Here is a 2,123-nt window from a genome sequence, read left to right as displayed (position 1 = left end):
AAATCTACTCTGTTTTTCTGAATTAACGAGTTAATTTTTAATGGAATTTTTTTTTTTGCTCTGTTTTTCTGAATTAATGAGTTAATTTAGAAAAACAGCAAAAATAAATTTTCTCATGAAAAATTAACTCATTAATTCAGAAAAACAGAGTAAAAACTTTTTTCTCATGAAAAATTAACTCGTTAATTCAGAAAAACAGAGTACATTTTTTTTCTTCGTGTGAATGCAATACGCCTCCGTACATAAGAAACAAATGAAAAAAAAAGATATTTTATTCCTATGTTATGCTATGACCTCTGTAGTGGACACCAGGACTCGATTGTTTAAAAAAATGACATGAAAATATATATATAGGCAAAAATAATGGACATTTTTGAAATATAAACATCTTTTTTTTTTTTGCCTGGAAACGCTTCCAACACACATGCGTGTCGCGTGAAAAATAGCCATCTCTGGTTCTATTTGTAGCATGCATGCGTTTGCGCGCGTCACGCAGGCAGTGTGCAAGCTCTAATCTGTTAACATGGGAGCCGAAATAAAACTATATACGGTAAAATAAAAAAAATATTTAAATTTATAATCAACCAACAATTCTGGCCTTTACAAATTCCCTATCCATGTTCTCATGAGTGACCAGTGGAGGAGGAGACCGGTGTGTGTGTGTGTGTGTGTGTATTCGCTCTTAAAGTGGCGGCAGCCTAATATTCCTGCGGTGTCAACACCACAACACAGCTTTAACAGATCAAACTATATTTAATTTCCACAGTGAACAAGGTGTTATTTTACATTTAGGCCTCATTATTAATGTCTGTACCTGAATACTAATATTAGACTTTAGTGTTCATGTGTGTGTTTGTTCTTAATGTATGACTGAGGGTTAGCGGACTGTCTCCATCTGTGGTGTCTGTGATTGGCTGATGTCGTGTGATGTTGTTCTGCTGGTTTGACAGATCGGTTCGAGGCGAGTAACGCCTCTCTGGAGCTGCTGCAGTGCAGTGTGGGCCGCTCGTTCATGTGCAGCGCTGAGCAGACGCTCGCTGTGGCTCCCGACTTCTCCATCAACACCTTCAGTCTGCAGCTCCAGCCCTTCAACGTCACCGAGAGCCGCTTCTCTGCAGGTACTGACCGGGTCATGTGATCCGCTGCCTCCCTCGCACTGTGACCCGTGTCCCCGAGGGTCAGCATGACCCAAGCCCTGATGTACTACATATATCATACATATTTTGATAATATACAGTGTATTTTTTTTTTCGGAGGTTTTTCTTTTTTCATAATAAAATCTAGTAATTTAAGCAGATTCTTCACATTCTTTCGACTTTAATTCAAAATAACTCATAATTTCATGCGTAACTCTTTTAAATATCTTCCATCGGGAGTCTGTGAGCTCTTGTGGAAACACCACTGCCCAATCACAACCAAGTATTCCAGAGCAATGACTCCATTCGTTGTGTGTGTGTGTGCGCAGCGGAGGAGTGTCGTCTGGATCAGGAGAACATGCTGATCCCCATCATCGTTGGAGCGGCTCTGGCTGGGCTGGTGCTGATCGTCCTCATCGCGTATCTGATCGGGAGGAAGAGGACACACGCCGGGTACCAGACCATCTGATCATCATCATCATCATCATCATCCACCGTCTGGGCTGCGATTGGCTGCAGCTGGACTGAGAGAGGGAGTGTGTGTGTGAGCGAGAGCTGGTTCTTCCTTGCTGTGAGGTCAGAGGTCAGGGGACACTGGTGTGTGTGCGACTGTCGTTTTCTGTTGTTCAGTTTGTTCCTCTAAAGTGTGTAAAAATGATTGCTTTAGGTCAGAGGTCACGAGTGTGATCAGGTGAGCAACCTTCACTCGTCCTCTTAGAAAAATCATTCATTTTATTATTATGTTTTTAATGTAAAATGTTTCGGCAACACTCAAACGTCTCGTTTGTGAACATTAACAACGAGAGATGTATTTCACAGCAGTTATGAATCGTGTTTAATGTTTGGGTTATTGTATCTTTTCTTTTGTTTGTTTGTAGTTATTTTAATTGGCTTCATGTAAAAATAATTGCATTTATGTGTGTGTGTGTGTGTGTGTGTGTGTGCTCATCCAGCTGTCACTGTCTCATGGGTAAACATACTGAACCA

The 2,123-nt window shown here is 40.8% G+C and overlaps 1 protein-coding gene across 2 annotated transcripts in view; it reads left to right on the top strand.

Annotated features, from left to right (window-relative positions):
• The window catches only part of lamp1a (lysosome associated membrane protein 1a), a 7,964-nt gene extending 5,841 nt beyond the window's left edge, over window positions 1–2,123 (top strand). For both annotated transcript variants that reach the window (XM_039646994.2, XM_089132607.1), the window contains exons 8-9: window positions 951–1,118; window positions 1,466–2,123. In XM_039646994.2, the coding sequence (XP_039502928.2) occupies window positions 951–1,118; window positions 1,466–1,605 (308 nt within the window). In that variant the 3' untranslated portion in view covers window positions 1,606–2,123. The remainder of the gene's footprint in view (window positions 1–950; window positions 1,119–1,465) is intronic.

This window comes from Pimephales promelas, chromosome 6, assembly GCF_988280905.1.
Source record: "Pimephales promelas chromosome 6, fPimPro1.hap1.1, whole genome shotgun sequence".
Classification (NCBI taxonomy): Eukaryota; Metazoa; Chordata; class Actinopteri; order Cypriniformes; family Leuciscidae; genus Pimephales; species Pimephales promelas.
This window is presented reverse-complemented; position numbering and strand designations above follow the sequence as displayed.